This window comes from Nannobrachium achirus (assembly GCF_963921795.1).
Source record: "Nannobrachium achirus genome assembly, chromosome: 23".
In the NCBI taxonomy this organism is placed as follows: domain Eukaryota; kingdom Metazoa; phylum Chordata; class Actinopteri; order Myctophiformes; family Myctophidae; genus Nannobrachium; species Nannobrachium achirus.
The window spans coordinates 24,676,251-24,691,351 of NC_137830.1; the positions used below are offsets into that span (position 1 = coordinate 24,676,251).

General features: G+C 43.9%; 1 protein-coding gene across 1 annotated transcript in view; it reads left to right on the plus strand.

The window, feature by feature from the left end:
- The window catches only part of tmtc1 (transmembrane O-mannosyltransferase targeting cadherins 1), a 117,491-nt gene that overhangs the window by 73,279 nt on the left and 29,111 nt on the right, over positions 1-15,101 (plus strand). Inside the window, exon 7 of the mRNA XM_080754675.1 lies at positions 5,729-5,918. Within this exon, the coding sequence (XP_080610801.1) occupies positions 5,729-5,918 (190 nt within the window). The remainder of the gene's footprint in view (positions 1-5,728; positions 5,919-15,101) is intronic.

A 15,101-nucleotide genomic window follows, 5' to 3' on the forward strand; every position in this document is an offset into this window, starting at 1 on the left:
TGTAGATCTGCTATTCTCACTACTTTTGTGACACTCTTGTATGATGAAGTGGAGCATTAATTTACAGAAAATGTTTTAACAGAGAGTTATGTGTGGTATGTGTTAGATATGAGGTAGTTGTGTGAGGAGGCCAGAAGGGGATATGTGGGATTTTGTGTGTGTCACAGGCTGCTTCTACACACTGGAAGACAGACAGGCACCTTTTTTAAATTTGCGATTTTTCCTTTTTATTTCTGGCCTGCTCGTTCATAGACCTGATGCGCTTTGGTGAGCTGGCTATTCCGAAGTGGTCCTGTGGCTTCAAAGCCATTTCCCAAGTGGCAGCCTCTGAAACAGGCCATGGTTGGGATGGCCAGAGCCATCTATTGGAGAGTTATGCTAACCCGGGGGCAGAAAACGGCGCCAGTCATGTGGTTCATGTATCTCGACATTGTGTAAAACACCTCCAATGCATTCCGTAAACTTTCGGTTCAGTGCTTTGTCACTATTCGCCAACTGTGTAGAAGACCTCGCCCGATGAAGTTAACGGAGGTGACGCAACTCTCCTTAAATAGCTCTGGGGATTGGCTGCCGTCTTTGATAAGTCTGCGCACTCTGCGGCCTTTGCTGACACAACCATTGTTGCCAAATCCGCTGTTCCTGTTTTTGTAGTTAAAAAATCTGGCCACACACCGTTGTACTAATGAGACATAATTCCACCACTGGGGACTGCCCATAAGTCCGAAGGTTCATTAGTCCGAAGGTTCATTAGTCCGAATTTAGTTAGGGTTAGGGTTAGAGTTAGGCATAGTATTCTTAACAAATTCGGACTAATGAACCTTCGGACCAATGCCATGGCACCCCACCACTTGATGTCCCAGGCCTGCATTGCAGCTATTTGTACGGGACAGGGGGACAGGGAGACACACAAACTAATTTGTGTGAGGCATTGTGAGCATGTACTGTAGATCGGCTATTTTCACATTTTCTGCCTCTAATATTTGGCAATTTGGCCAATGTTTAATTTGTCATTTTAGAGGTATTAAAAAGTCCTTAAATTGTCCTTTTAGAAATGTGCAGATACCCTCTATACACTTAAAATTGATGTTGGTTTGTTTACTGTTGAGAGTGAAATCAACGTTGCCCATTAAGTTGATCATCTGGGGACCCCCATAATCATTTAGGGGCGACCCCCCTGGGGGTCCCGACCTGAGAACCAGTGCTCTAGGATACTGGGCCGCGTGCCACACTTCCCCAGTCACCTGAGGGGAACGAGGCCTTCCTCACCACACGGCTGGTGTTACAGCTATTAACAAACATTAAACAAATCATTAAAAATGCATTAACTAACAGTTTGTGAACGATCTATTAACTATTTATTAAGGGCTAGGTTTACATCATTAAATGGCTATTAAACATTTAACAGGTCATTAATAACTCATTGCAACAGTTTGTGAATTATCTGTTTTTTATTTTTTTATAAGGGTTAGTTGCGACCGTAGGTCGCATTTACTATCAAACCCTGCACAAAGTGTCAGTCCGTCAGTCTGTCTGTCACACCTCACACGTCACACTCTTGCCCTGCTCATATCTCCGCAACCGTTGCCCCGATCCATGGCAAATTTTGCACACACGTTCCTTACCTGCCAAACTACAACCTCCAAGGACCCCCGGAGCTCCAGGGACCCCCAGGTCCCTGGGGGACCCCCAGATAAACCCTGCACAAAGTGTAAGTCCGTCAGTCTGTCTGTCACACCTCACACGTCACACTCTTGCCCTGCTCATATCTCCGCAACCGTTGCCCCCATCCATGGCAAATTTTGCACACACGTTCCTTACCTGCCAAACTACAACCTCCAAGGACCCCCGGAGCTCCAGGGACCCCCAGGTCCCTGGGGGACCCCCAGATGTAAAAAATGACCAAATGTGCTAAACTGACCAAATGACCACCCCAACGGGGCTGCTCACGGGGAATTCCCGGGGACCACCCACTCCTGGTGCTCCAGAACGGATGCAAAAGTGGTGGCGCCCCCAGTGGAGGACCCCCTACACTGCAGCTCACATAAAATGCCGTAACTCCGGCTAGGAGCGACCGGGACAGCCGGGGCCGGTACCTATTTGTCCGCCTTGCCGGCGCGGAGACCCCACCCCTCATTTCTCACATGGCCCTCTTCTAGCGCCACCATGAGGCCGATTCTTGCAAAAAACATTTTTGGACACTGCTCCTACAATTTTTGCCCTAAAATCACGCAAATCGGTACACAGTATGTCTACACTCATCCCATCAACATGAATCTCTCCCATATAGCGCCACCTCCAGGCCGATTTTTAAAAACACATTTTTGGACACTGCTCCTACAGATTTTGCCCTAAAATCACGAAAATCACTACACAGTATGTCTACACTCATGTCATCAACATGGATCAGGAAGATTTTGGCAAAACACATTTTTGCCCTATTTGTGGAGATAAGTGACCTACGGTCGCTTATCTCCCGATTAGGGAGTCTTACTGGTTAATTTACTGTGTGTGTGTGTGTGTGTGTGTGTGTGTGTGTGTGTGTGTGTGTGTGTGTGTGTGTGTGTGTGTGTGTGTGTGTGTGTGTGTGTGTGTGTGTGTGTGTGTGTGTGTGTGTGTGCGTCCGGAAGGCATACTACAATGAAAAGAAATTTCTTTTAATCCCTCAGCTTAAATAAGCATTTCACCATTTTCAAGCTTATCGTCATATTGTTGTTTCACTAATGCTCATTATAAGATGGTACTACTCTAGGTCGGGGTCTTCAACGTTTTCAGGCCAAGGACCCCTTAGTTGAGCGAGATGAAGCAGGGGCCCACACAGCCTTTTCATAGATTCCGTATAGTTTAATCGTTTGACTGCAGCAATCATCAGTGTATTTTGAATTCATGTCAATAACCTATAACTGTGCTGGTTCATGACATTTTAATTGTATATAAAATAAATGAAGTCGTTCAGATGGCTCAGACAGAAGAGAGGAGCCGTTATCAGTATTGTTCATGTGGACTGTTTTGTTTAGGCTTTTTATAAAATCGCTGCAGCAGGAGTCATGTCTCCCTCCGCGTCATTTCGAGACGTCGGAGGACCCGTCGAGATCTGCCGGGCAGCATAGAATGTCCGCGTTAGGTTAGACTACTCTGTACTTATTCCCTCTACAAAACCGCTTTGCTGAAAATAGCCGATCTACAAGCACACAAAGATTTGGAGGACCCCCTGTAGTAACTCTGATGAACCCCTAGGGGTCCCGGACCCCCTGTTGAAGACCCCTGCTCTAGGTGTCTCATTGGTGGACTATATGAACAGTAAAGAAACCTGTCCTCCCAATGGCATCAATGTGGATTCCAAGCTAATAGAAATTACAGCCTTTCTCTACCTGGAAAATTTGCATGACAAAAACCAGCCTACCGTTGATGTCACTGGTGGGCAGGTTTCTGAACAGTCCACAGTCCTCCTCTGAGACACAGAGTGGATGGATGGTTGATTTAATGATTTCATTTTGTCATTGAATACAAGTGTACAACACAATTATCTAGGGATTATTTAGGGGTCCTTGGAAGGACAATAATCACCCAACCATCCATTTGAGCAAGATTAAGTCGGTTATTGGATCTAAGTATAGATTTTGATGTATTGTTGGTGAATTGCCCAGCTCTACACCTCTCTCTCTCTCTCTCTCTCTCTCTCTCTCTCTCTCTCTCTCTCTCTCTCTCTCTCTCTCTCTCTCTCTCTCTCTCTCTCTCTCTCTCACACTCTCTCTCTCTCTCTCCGCTGACCATTTTCTTGCTCTTGTGTTTTTCTCACTCTATTCAGTTCATTCAAGCAGAATGTGTGTTCCTCTGCCTGACCCCGGTGTGTATCTAATAATAGCTGCAGATTGATACCACATGATGGGCTGATCAATACTTCACAGAGAGAGGGAGGGAGGGAGGGAGGGAGGTAGGGAGGGGGAGAGAGAGAGAGAGACAGAGACAGAGAGAGACTCAAACAGCTGCCAGATGGAAAAGCCATTGGACTAAACCAGATTATAAGAAAACAAAAAGAAAGCTTCCTACTACATACTGGAAAGAGACAACGCAAAACCCAAACAAAATGAAATGCTATTTAGCAAATAGAGAAAGGCCGCCATAAACAGACCTCACTCCCAAGGGAAGAAAGACTATGCACCCACTGCATACAAAATGTGGTGGAAACAGAGCTACACTTTCTAACCACCTGCCCACTGTACCAAGACATCAGAGACACATACTTCCAACATTCTAACCACCTGCCCACTGCACCAAGACATCAGAGACACATACTTCCCACAGATTACACACGCCCCATTTTCAAAGTGAGTTTGAAAACATGACCAACGACAGAAAACTCCCATACCTTCTGGGAGAAAAGTCTTTTTCACACCGAAGCCAATCAACCCAATGATGTCGTTACCACCGTGAGCAACATGGAGTGTATTGTCTTATTTGTATTCATCATCTTTCACACCTCACTGGAGGACATATAGTGCTACCCCTGACACTAGTGCATCACTGCTTCAATTATACGCGCACACACACACACACACACACACGCACACACACACACACACACACACACACACACACACACACACACACACACACACACACACACACACACACACACACACACACACACACAGTAGGCCAGTTACGTAGAATTGTTCATCGTCTTTGTCACCTATACAGTAAAGTACACAGAAACCACCCACAGCGTAGTCCCTAAGGGCTCTATACTAGTGTATTTTCTGTTTTCGCCCTGCATTAGATATCTTCGACGATAATAGCTGACCTACAAGCTTACAACGCGCCGCGTTCGTGGCGCGTTGTAAGCTTGTAGGTCGGCTATCTTCTGCTGAGGTTTTTCCCAAAACACAAATGCTGGGGGTTTAAGTGGTTAAGCGCTATATTGATTAGCAGTCATAATGGCCCAGACAGAAGAGAGGAGAGAGAGAGGCGGGAGGGTTATAATTAAATTCCTGTGCAGCAAAGCTTTCAGCAGTCAGTACATTGTGTGTAATGACATATACGCTCATGTTCCTGGGCTGTTAATGTCATGTTGGAGTGTGGCACTCAATCAATATACAACTGTCTTCAGGTGAACCTTCAACCTCTCCCTCCCTCCCTCCTCTCGTCAGGATTATTATAGTTCACTGTGTTCCTCTATCAACCCATTTAAGCGCCTTTAAGACGGGAGGCGGTTAACACGGGCGTTCTCGCTTGGATCAGCGGCGATCGCACCGCGGTGGAGACGCAGACACAATCGCTCCGCGAGTAAACGACGGCCGGTATTTCACAAAGATGACCACAATCCAGCTTTTGCAGCCCGCGAGGGCGTGCATGAACGAGCACGAGCGAGAGAAGTGTGTGTGTGTGTGTGTGTGTGTGTGTGTGTGTGTGTGTGTGTGTGTGTGTGTGTGTGTGTGTGTGTGTGTGTGTGTGTGTGTGTGTGTGTGTGTGTGTGTGTGTGTGTGTGTGTGTGTGTGTGTGCGTGCGCGTGTGTGTTTTTCCTAAAAGCTTGCACAAATAATAACTTACTCTATACAATACTGTCAAAGACTAAAAGGAAGGACATTTTCTCTATGATTTTAGTTAGTTTTAGCACACAATTCTGCTTTTCTTCTTTTCTCAGTTAACTAAAATGTTTTTTTTCTGTTCTAGTTCTAGTTTTTGTTATTGAACTGGTTTTAGTTAACTCTGATAACCCTGTTTGTTGCAGGTTCCTGACGTACTGCTACCTGCCGTGGTTCAACGCCTGGCTGCTGCTGTGCCCCGTGGTGCTGTGCTACGACTGGCAGGTGGGCAGCATCCCTCTGGTGGAGTCACTGGGGGACGTCCGCAACGCCGCCTCCCTCCTGCTGGCCCTGCTGATGCTGGCCCTCTGCCTGCACTGTGTCTCCTCCTTGCAGGTAGGAGGAGGCTGCCCTCAGTAGTGATGGGAGGATATGAACATTTCATATCACGATTATTGTGACAAAAGAAATCGCGATTTACGATATTATCGTGATAATCAAAAGCCATTATCCTGGGGCGGAACATTTCCCCAAAAATAGCAGATCTACAAGCTTGTGAGCTTGTAGATTGTAGAGTGAAAAAAAAATAAGCAAATAAAAGGTGAATTGATCCCGGTGCATGACGGAGGACGATTTCACGATACATTAAAACTCGACGATACGATTAACGTGAGTGTTTTTTATCACGATAATATCGCTTATCTCACCTCATGTATGTTGTGTTGCAACACGTTGTGAGCTTGTAGATTGGCTATTTTTGGAGAATGTCCCCCCTCCTCCCCCCAAATAGTGATGCTGGGGTTCAAGTGGTTAAATATCAAGTTATTATCAATCTGTCCTAATGGAAAAAATTGATATTTTCTCATGTTTTCCTCGTCACATACTGTACAGTATCTTAGGGGGAAATATTTGCGTACCTTAAAATTTAAGGTACTACTGTAATAAAGAAACATTAGCCGTGGATGAAAACGTTATTTACATATAGCTATTTATGCAGGAAACACACAGGACAGTAAACATCAGGAAACAAAACTTGTCACCTTCTGTTCGTCATGACTTCAGTTCATATTTTTTCTGGTGTCACATTTTGTGTTAAACATAAATTCACAACCACGCATGCTGCATGGATGTGTTTATTAGCTCTGACACCCTGTCAGGCGCTGAACACAAGTGCTATGACAATGTGTTGTGTGTGTGATATGTTGGGCCAGATGGTACTCAGGAATATTAAAGAATATATTGCCGCTGTCGAGCAGTGGCTAAAGTTAAAGTTATACCATGTAACTTTTTTGGAGCAGTGAAAGCGCTCCCAATAGACAGGTATGTCTGTGGCTGGCTGGCTGGCTGGCTATGTGGCTGGCTGGCTGGCTGGCTGGGTATGTCTGTAGCCTGGCAATACCTTGAGTGGCCACACAAGTTAAAGGAGGGGCGCTGTTGTGCAGGCACAAAACACACACACACACACACACACACACACACACACACACACACACACACAGATTCACCGCTCCACTTCGAACCGAGGTTTGATTTTTTATAAAACAAATCTTAAAATTGTCCTAACTGTTAAATCGCTAAAGTTTTAGAACACCCACTCCGTTATTTTCAGCTTCAAAAGCCTTCTCTTTATATGTTTTCTATGAGCCGTGAGGGGGGGAGAATTTCGCGGCAAAATGGCGTCATCATACACTACCGGCCAATCACAGCGAGGGTTATACACTGCCGGCCAAGCACAGCGCATCTTGAAGTGGGGTCGCTAGAGCGGCCATATTTGTAGTCTCCCGTGTGTCTCTATACTCGGGTGAACGGTAAAGCATGGGTGAAGGAGTCTGTTTCTCCGGAATGCCTGAACGCACAGGAACCAGGGACCCCTCTAAAGATAGATCTCGGCGAGGTGGAGGCAGACGCGGGGGTGTCCGCGGCGAAAAACGGCCAAAAGACGCGGACGCGACCGAGGTTTGCTATAGAGCTACTGACCACTAGTTGAGCAACTTACACAGTATAGCTTTAAATGTAGGATAACACAATAGATGTACAAAGAGGTAGGTTACTCTGTTACTTGTAACAGAGTATTTCTACACTGCACTGTACTTTTATTTGTAAATGTACATTGAAATGGCCAAGCCAGGGGTCTGCCAGCACACCAGCACACCAATTGACCCCAATCCCAAAAAGTGTTTCACTGCCTTAATTTGGTTACCCATCGAATTATGTCCTGTCCTCTCCTGCCATCCCATCACTGCAATGGAGACGGATCACAGAACGGATGAGTAACCAAAAGAGGTATAACAGCATACCATGTGCCCCGGCAGTGACAACATAAATAATTTAACAAACTATATTGGATTGAATTTTTGTTGCTATGCTGTTCATACAGGACAACACAATAGATGTACAAAGAGGTAGGTTTTATATTTCATATTTCATTTATTTTATAAATTCGGGGCCAAATACAGGAAGGAGACAGAACCCCAAAGGGTGCTTTTTCCTAATTATTTTGAAAAAGCCCAATTAAAATAGCTACTTTTGTGCAACATAAAAAGTTGAAATGTGGAGATACACGGTTTCTGCCTGACAACAATGATATATCCCAATCCCAAAGAGTCCCAATATGGGGATATTGATGGTTAGAACAGTTTTATGATTTTGTCTGCAGTTACCATCGGTCACTGTTGTTCAAAACAGTGATTTAATAATTGGTTATGTGGTTGACGCATGTGATAAATGGAATAAATTGATTTTGGATTGATGAATGAACAAGCAAATAGTAAACCCCACACCGGTAAAGTAGTGCCGCTTTTGGGACAGTCCGTATTTTGTGAGTGTAGACTACATGACGTCTTGGGAAAATTATAAAGGCTTTAAAAATGTTGAAATTAAATTAAATATCCTGTAGTTGTAATGTAGTAAACTCAATTCAATTCAAAGGAGCTTTATTTGCCTGAGAAAACATACGTTTACATTGCCAAAGCAAACTCATATGCGTCTCGACTCCAACACAGAAAAATGAAGGTGCCAACTGGAACCAAAGCTGGTTCTTCAGAGTGAAGCCATAGATGAACCATTTTTTGTACCAAAAAGAACCTTTATTCTATAAAGATCTCAGTCTTAACCATGTAAATAAGCTATGTGTAATTCATCGTGACCACTCCATTTTTCATTCCAAATGTTTGAAAACAGCCGATCTACAAGTTCACAACGCGTTGCAATGTGGCACGCTATGAGCTTGTAGATCTGCTATTTTCCAGAATATGGATGCTGGGGTTTAAGTGGTTAAGTAGCTGTGCAGCGGTCATTATCGAGCGATAGGAGCCCGACAGGTTGATATGCCACCGACGCGGAGCATATTTACTTACAAAATAAATTAATCCGTTGATTGACCCAACATTGACACAACATTATTTCCTTGCTTACAGTAGTGAAAGTATTGCACTGGCCGCCCGCAGAGCACAACACCGCCTCGACGCAAACAAGGAAGTGTTGATCAAATAGAATCCGTATTTTGTTACTGCATTGTCTATTTCTCGCTTCAAATGTTTTCAAAAACATTCTTGGGAGCAACGTTTAGTTCTAAATGTCGCTGTGTGTTTGTTACAGCACAAGATTCACGCAGTGCAGCCTCAGTGCAGCACACTGCAGCAGGTGCTCTGAGCATCAGTCTGTTATCAAGCGGAGCGGTCTGTTATCCAGAAATAACAGCGATTTCAGCGATTGACCAATCAGAATCAAGCATTCAAACTAGGGATGGTCCGATCAGGTTTTTTGGAACCGATCAGCGAGCACCGATCACAAAAGTTTGATCACCCGATACCGATCAATCACCGATCCGATCAAGTTATTATTTATATTTTCTAAATGTTAATGTTTTAACTTTAATTCATTCATTCACTCATGAATTCATTTATATATTTGCCTTATAGTTATTTACCAGCATTACTATGTATTTATTATCATAGCAGTAACTAATTATTCCTTCAGCACTGTGGAAATCAATACCCCAAAATGGCCTCAAGTGGGCATACTGAACGGCTGGTTGATCGGATGCACCGATCCGATCCGATCGGTGAATTTACCTTTTGATCTAAACCACAGATTATCGCCGATCACGCTTTGATCGGCCCGATCCGATCCATTGCCGATTGATCGGTAACATCTCTAATTCAAACAAGCCGTGCAATAATGAGGAAGAAAACCCTTGGGTTTATTGTAATAATAACCGGATAACATAACATTTGTAGCACTTAAACATTGTAGCCCTTAGAAGGCGACTGGCTGCAATACAATACAGCTGTCTTAGTTGTTCAACAACACACTGAACTGGGCTGGGGTTTTTTGTTTGTTTGTTTGTCTGCAGCAACACACAGATCAAACCATGAAAAAGAAATTCCAAGACCCGAAAGCCAGGGATTTTTACTTGTGTGTACTTATTATGGAATGTACGGTAACAATGCAAATCTTGAAAATACGCACGCACGCACACACACACACACACACACACACACACACACACACACACACACACACACACACACACACACACACACACACACACACACACACACACGTTTCCATGGAAACTGAAAGATCGCTTAGTTTGTTTGCTCCCTCTTTCAACTTTCAATTATTTGAGCGACAGTTCATTGTGAAGAGAGACTGAGGCATACAGGATCTGATGCTGTTCTCTTACTGTGTACTTTACGTTACTAGGTGGGAATGACGATGAGCAATTCCACATACTGTAACTGGCCTACTGTGTGTGTGTGTGTGTGTGTGTGTGTGTGTGTGTGTGTGTGTGTGTGTGTGTGTGTGTGTGTGTGTGTGTGTGTGTGTGTGTGTGTGTGTGTGTGTGTGTGTGTGTGTGGACAGGGAATTACTACTTTGTGGGGACCTCATGTCCCCACAAAGATAGTACAATCGGAGAAAAAAACCTTGTGGGGACAACTTTTAGTGTCCCACAAGGTGTTTAGGGGTTAGGTTAAGGGTTAGGGTTAAAAATGAATGGAATGTCCCCACAAATATAGTAGACTATGTGTAATGTCCCCACAAAGTAGTAATTGCAAACCTGTGTGTGTGTGTGTGTGTGTGTGTGTGTGTGTGTGTGTGTGTGTGTGTGTGTGTGTGTGTGTGTGTGTGTGTGTGTGTGTGTGTGTGTGTGTGTGTGTGTGTGTGTGTGTGTGTGTGTGTGTGTGTGTGTGTGTTGAAGCAGTGATGCAGTAGTGTCAGGGTAACACTGTATGTCCTCCGGTGAGATGTGAAAGATGATGAATACAAATAAGACCATAAACTCCACGATTCTCACGGTGGTAACAACATCATTGGGTTAATTGGCATCCACACTCTCGTTTCTCTCTGTCCCTAAATCACTTACACTTACAATCTCCCTCTCTCTCTCTGCGTCTCTCTATCCTTTGTACAACACACACACACACACACACACACACACACACACACACACACACACACACACACACACACACACGCTCGCTCCAATGCATGTGTTTTAGTGGGGGTGGCAGTGGTTCAGCGGTAGAGTGGCCGCTTGGCAACCGAAACGTTCCCAGTTCGATCCCGGGCTCCCCCAGAGTTACTGTCAAAGTGTCATCATTTAGCAAGACTCTGAACCCCTAGTCGCTCCCGATGAGCAGGTTGGTGCCTTGCCATGGTTTCCTCCGCCATCTGTGTATGAATGTGTGTATATATACTGCACAACCTCTGTAAAGCGCCTTGGATAAAGGTGCTATATAAATGCACCATTAACCAGTTAGTGTTCCCTCCCGTGCAGGAGAGCCGGGCTAGATTCACAGGCATTATGTACACATACTGTACACGCAAACCACTGCACTGCACTAGGGGTGTAACCATAGAGTATATATATATGTATATATATATATATATATATATATATTATAGAGAACGGATAGCCCCGCACCCAGCTTTTCATTTCAATGCAAGTGCTCCGTGGCGTTTTGACGCACCCGGAAAAAGCAGAAACCAGGTGCATTGTGGGGGAAATTGGCACATGGATGTAACAACGTGTGTTACGTCGAGACATAATTACGTCCCAAACGTCGAACGACGTCCATTGAACCCCATGGCAGACCCTAGCAGCACGCTCTTTTTGCTCGTGCATGTATTTTTCATCGACGGCTTTTTCATCGACGGCTTCAAAATGTACAAGCCGTTCTGGGGGCTTGGGTGTAACGATACATTTTAACAATGATACGATACGCATCACGATACATGGTTGACCATACGATACACGGACAATATTGGTTAATTCGTGGTGATAGGATACGATTCGATTTAAAATCGATATAGTAACTATTTACTGTAGCAAAGAAATTAAATCTGTGTGAAACGTGGCAATAGTGCATATTTTTAAGGAAAAACTATATTATTATATTATTATGGATATAAATAAGTAAACATTGTGATTCTCTAGCAAATACATGGACATTATATTTCAGCACATATGGACCCGCTCCCGCACCTTGACATGAACACAGAGATTACACACATTTATCGATAGACCAAGAGTAGTAGCTATATGGAATGGAAAAGTAATTAAACCCCTCTTTTACATTTTCCTTCTTAAAATTGCTAAATACAAGGCACAAATACTTAGTTTCCATACAATAAATTATTTGCACTGCAAAACGATTCGATACCGATCATCTGCATTGTAAAACGATAGCAATACGATACAAAGCCAAAACGGTACAATATATGTTTTTGCATATCGATATAATAGATCAAATTAAAATCCATTTTTCGATTCAGTTACTATATCGTTACACCCATTACATTGCACATATGCCATCCTGACCCCAGGAAGTAATCGGTGGATCAGTCTGTCTCTTCTTGACCTTCAGGAAGTGATTGAAGTGCTCCCGACGCCTCACAGAGAAGCTGGAGGTCTTTCTTGTTTTAACAGTCGGTTCACAGTGAGGTCACACTCTTTAAAGTGATCCCTGACTAATACGACAAATATGCCTTAATACATTATAATTGTCCTCTATAACTACAATGTAAAATTAAAAACACCTTAATTATTTTATTTCTTCTAGAAATAGCTAATCTTTCACTCAACAGGGGAAATGCCTGTCGCAAGTTGATGATGTCATAAATGTCATGTGTGATCTAACCCTATGGAATTTATGGCATGCATGTGCAAAAAACACATTTGAAATATTGAGTTGATGCTCATATTAACCATATGAAGTATTAAGTTTGTTTTTATTTGCACATGCATGCCATAAATTCCAAAGGGATAGATCACACATGACATTTATGACATCATCAACTTGCGACGGGCATTTCCCCTGTTGAGTGAAAGATTAGCTATTTCTAGAAGAAATAAAATAATTAAGGTGTTTTTAATTTTACATTGTGGTTATAGAGGACAATTATAATGTATTAAGGCATATTTGTCGTATTAGTCAGGGATCACTTTAACACATGGGCTGCTCTAGCCTGATACTTCAGTCCGCACATCACCACCCCCTGTTGGTGGGTGGTGTGTAGTGTGGACTGAACCCGGAGATATTTTATTTTATTTCAAGCGCGCCTAAAGAGCGGGCGCATTGAATGGGCCAATCAGGGCTGTAGACTTGAGGCACGTGGTATGCTGGTCCGGTCCCAGCCCCCTCCCTTCGGAGCTGTTCTGCCCACGTGAGATTCCGTAGTGGACTCTGATTGGTGCTCTTCTGCCCACGTGAGCCGCTAGTGGACTCTGATTGGTCCGTGAAAACTGTCATGGCGGAGTCAGACTCGACTCGAATTCTTTTAATAAACTATACAATAGTGCCGTTTCATTACTTTTTAATACCATTTTGCACTAACGTAAACATGCAGTCATATAATATGTTATGAGAAATAACGTATTTTTGCAATGTCACGCCACGTCGCCGTCGGCAACACACGGGGCTGTGTGTGTGTGTGTGTGTGTGACGTCAATAGGCTTTACCCCGCCCCCGCTGAAGTAGAATCTCCGTCCCCAGGCTCAGACTCAATCCCAAAACGAAGTGTGTGATTGAGTCTGACGCTTGCAGTCAGGCTAGGGCTGCTCAGGTTTATAACATTTCTAGCTGTTGCTGCTGCCGCCGTTCACTCACGCTTTATTTTGAAGAGCCTCGGAAGCTTCGTGCATGTGCATGTGGGTGTCCACTGACGATTGAGGAAGATAATCCCTTTGTTTACAAACGCTCGCGAAACTAAAATCCAAATGGGAGCCGGCCATCGCGTTATAGTGTCGCCGTGAAAACAATCAGATCTCTGCTTCCCTGGCGTTCTTTTCACCTCATTCAGAGATAACGCCCTTTTTATGTTTCAGAGTAGAATGGAAATCAATGCAACCAGCTTGTGACATTTTCTCTCTCTCCCTCCCTCTCTCTCTCCCTCTCTCTCTCTCTGCTACGGGGTGACGTATGGACTCGGGTCATTCAGAGGGCAGGCAGCTGCACGCAGTTAACCCTTCGTTGACTCGTTCAGGGACGAGACAACTCCTTTTGGCAGGGTGACACCTAGTGGCCTTAACTCGTTACTGAACGAGTTTGGCTCCTTGGGTGTTAATAGAGTTCCATGTTGGTACCCGGAGCACCTGGAGGAAAAGGCAGATTAGACCAGGAGCTGTCAAGGAATTGTCCTTGACCCACACACACACGCGCGCGCACGCACACACACACACACACACACACACACACACACACACACACACACACACACACACACACACACACACACACACACACACACACACACACACACACACACACACACACACACACACACACAAATGCACACGCGCACACACACACACACTCACTCATGGACGGACGGACGGGCAGACGACTCCAGTGGTGGAAAACATACTCAAATGTTTTACTTAAGTCGAAGCATCAATACTGCAATGTAGATATACTCTAACCCTAACCCTAACCCTACGGAATTCAAAATGTACTTGAGTACAAGTACGAAAGTATTCGTATAAAAATGTAGTATTAAAGTAGAAAGTACTCATTCTGCAGAATGTCCCATTTCACAAGTTTTCAAATGAATAACAATCTTTTGAAAATAACAGATCTACAAGCTCACAATGAGACACATTGTGAGCTTGTAGATCGGCTATTTTCAAATGGCCGAAATGTCTATATACTGTATAGGGCTGAAGTGGTTATATATGTTCTTGAAAGTTGATGAAGAAACTGAAACTAGACTAAACTTTGTAATTAACTGAACAAATAAAGCTGAACTAACTGAAACTATTGTGTGTTTACAAAACGAACTGAAACCGACTAAATTCATAAAGAATTGTCCTTAGTCTAAAAGCTCAGAACTCGTCGCGATATGATGCATTGTGAGCTTATAGATGCTATGCTATGTCCGACTCTTTAGTAAACCCACTTAAAAACTAATCGGAACTAAACTGAAATTTAAAAAGTCAAAATGACATAAAAACTATAACCGTGTGTGTGTGTGTGTGTGTGCGTGTGTGTGTGCGTGTGTGTTTTGTGCGGTGCCAGATCATTGGTCTCTGGCTTGGCTTATCCGATGAGGAAAATCATGCATAGTATCTGGCCG